This window comes from Etheostoma cragini, unplaced genomic scaffold, assembly GCF_013103735.1.
Source record: "Etheostoma cragini isolate CJK2018 unplaced genomic scaffold, CSU_Ecrag_1.0 ScbMSFa_2472, whole genome shotgun sequence".
In the NCBI taxonomy this organism is placed as follows: Eukaryota; Metazoa; Chordata; class Actinopteri; order Perciformes; family Percidae; genus Etheostoma; species Etheostoma cragini.
In genome coordinates, this window is record NW_023266637.1 from 1 (window position 1) to 1,621 (window position 1,621).

The 1,621-nt window shown below is 46.6% G+C and overlaps 1 protein-coding gene across 1 annotated transcript; it reads right to left on the reverse strand.

Annotated features, from left to right (window-relative positions):
* Window positions 1–448: 448 nt before the first annotated feature.
* LOC117940417 (dihydroxyacetone phosphate acyltransferase-like) lies at window positions 449–1,508 on the reverse strand (the record flags this gene model as incomplete). Its single annotated transcript, XM_034865720.1, has 3 exons — window positions 449–589; window positions 724–803; window positions 1,335–1,508. Coding segments are annotated over 3 exons (395 nt in total), but the record flags the coding sequence as incomplete, so codon positions are not given.
* Window positions 1,509–1,621: the final 113 nt, after the last annotated feature.

Consider the following 1,621-nt stretch of genomic DNA (forward strand, 5'->3'; position numbering starts at 1 on the left):
CCCACACACACACACACACACACACACACACACACACACACACACACACAAGGTTACCATCGCCCTCTAGAGGACATCTGCAGTTCTACAACAGTTCAGGTTACTATTAGATTTATTTGTTATGATGTTTGCATGTGCTCTGCCATGTGCACATGCTTTATGCTTTATATTGCATGTATCTGCAGTAAAACATGTAACAACATAAAGTCTACCTGGGAAAAAAAGTTATACTCAGAAATGCATTCAATGTTTTTTAAGCTAGATTGATGCAATAGATGCAAATTAGGAAAATCCAACGGGCTGTAACGCAACATAACATCGCAACATTTTGTGCAACCAGGTCAGACCTGGTAAACTGTTGAAACGTTGAAAAGTTCACTCAACCACCCTTCTGTACACAACACGTGACACAACCATCACAAAGCTGTAGTCTCTGTGTCTCCTTCACCTGGTATCCTTGTAGGAAGGGGTCCAACATACTGGAGAGGAAGGCCAGAGTCCTGTGTCCTCGTTCAGTTACCAGAACCACCTGCTGGGTAAGCTGCAGAGCTCCGGTCTTCACCAGCAGGTAACAGGCCTCCTCGAAGTCCTACAGGGGGGACACAGACACACACACACACACACACACACACACACACACACACACACACACACACACACGGGTGAAATATGGAAACATACTATCATTTATTTACACAAAAGTAATTAAATGTTGTACATCACCTGCACTGTAGCTCCAGGACAGAGGATGAACTCATTGGAGAACATGTTCCTTAAGAAGCTGAAACTGTTGAAGACCTCCTCTGGAAAACACATTCATGCAGGAGAACCAGCCAACACGCATTTTAACAACTATATAATAGGTGTCTCAAAAAGTGTGAGTAAGCGTGTGTGTGTGTGTGTGTGTGTGTGCGTGTGTTGTCCAGTTTTAGCTACATTTGTGGGGACCAAAAACTGTGAATACAGTATACTTATGGGGACCTGACAGCTTTGTGGGGACAAAATGCTGGTCCCCTTAACGTTAAAGGGCTTTTTGAGGAATAAGACTTGGTTTTAGGAGTAGGGTTAGAGTTAGGTTATGGTTAGGGTTAGGGTGAGGGTTAAGGTTAGGCATTTAGGTTTGATGGTTAAGGTTAGGGTTAGGGTGAGGGTTAAGGTTAGGCATTTAGGTTTGATGGTTAAGGTTAGGGTTAGGGTGAGGGTTAAGGTTAGGCATTTAGGTTTGATGGTTAAGGTTAGGGTTAGGGGCTAGGGAATGCATTATGTCAATGACTGGTCCCCACAAAGATAGCCAGACACGACTGTGTGTGCGTGTGTGTGTGTGTCGGTCTTACGTTTCTGATTGGAGGAGGTGGTGTGGATTGCTAAGGCCAGCAGTGCCGGGCGGACAAAGACGTGCAGCGCCTGGTTCCTGTAGGAGGCGCAGGAGAGGATGACGACTGCCTGGCTCAGGAGCTCCTCCTCTGGAGCGGCGCAGCTGTGAGGCCCCGGCGCCGCTGGTCCTCCTGCTGTAAGACAAAGTTTAACGTCAGAAAACGAAAGATGGAGCGTCCTCTGGTGGACAGACTATGTAACACCATCACTAACAGGGACGTTGTAGAGCGTCCTCTGGTGGACAGAC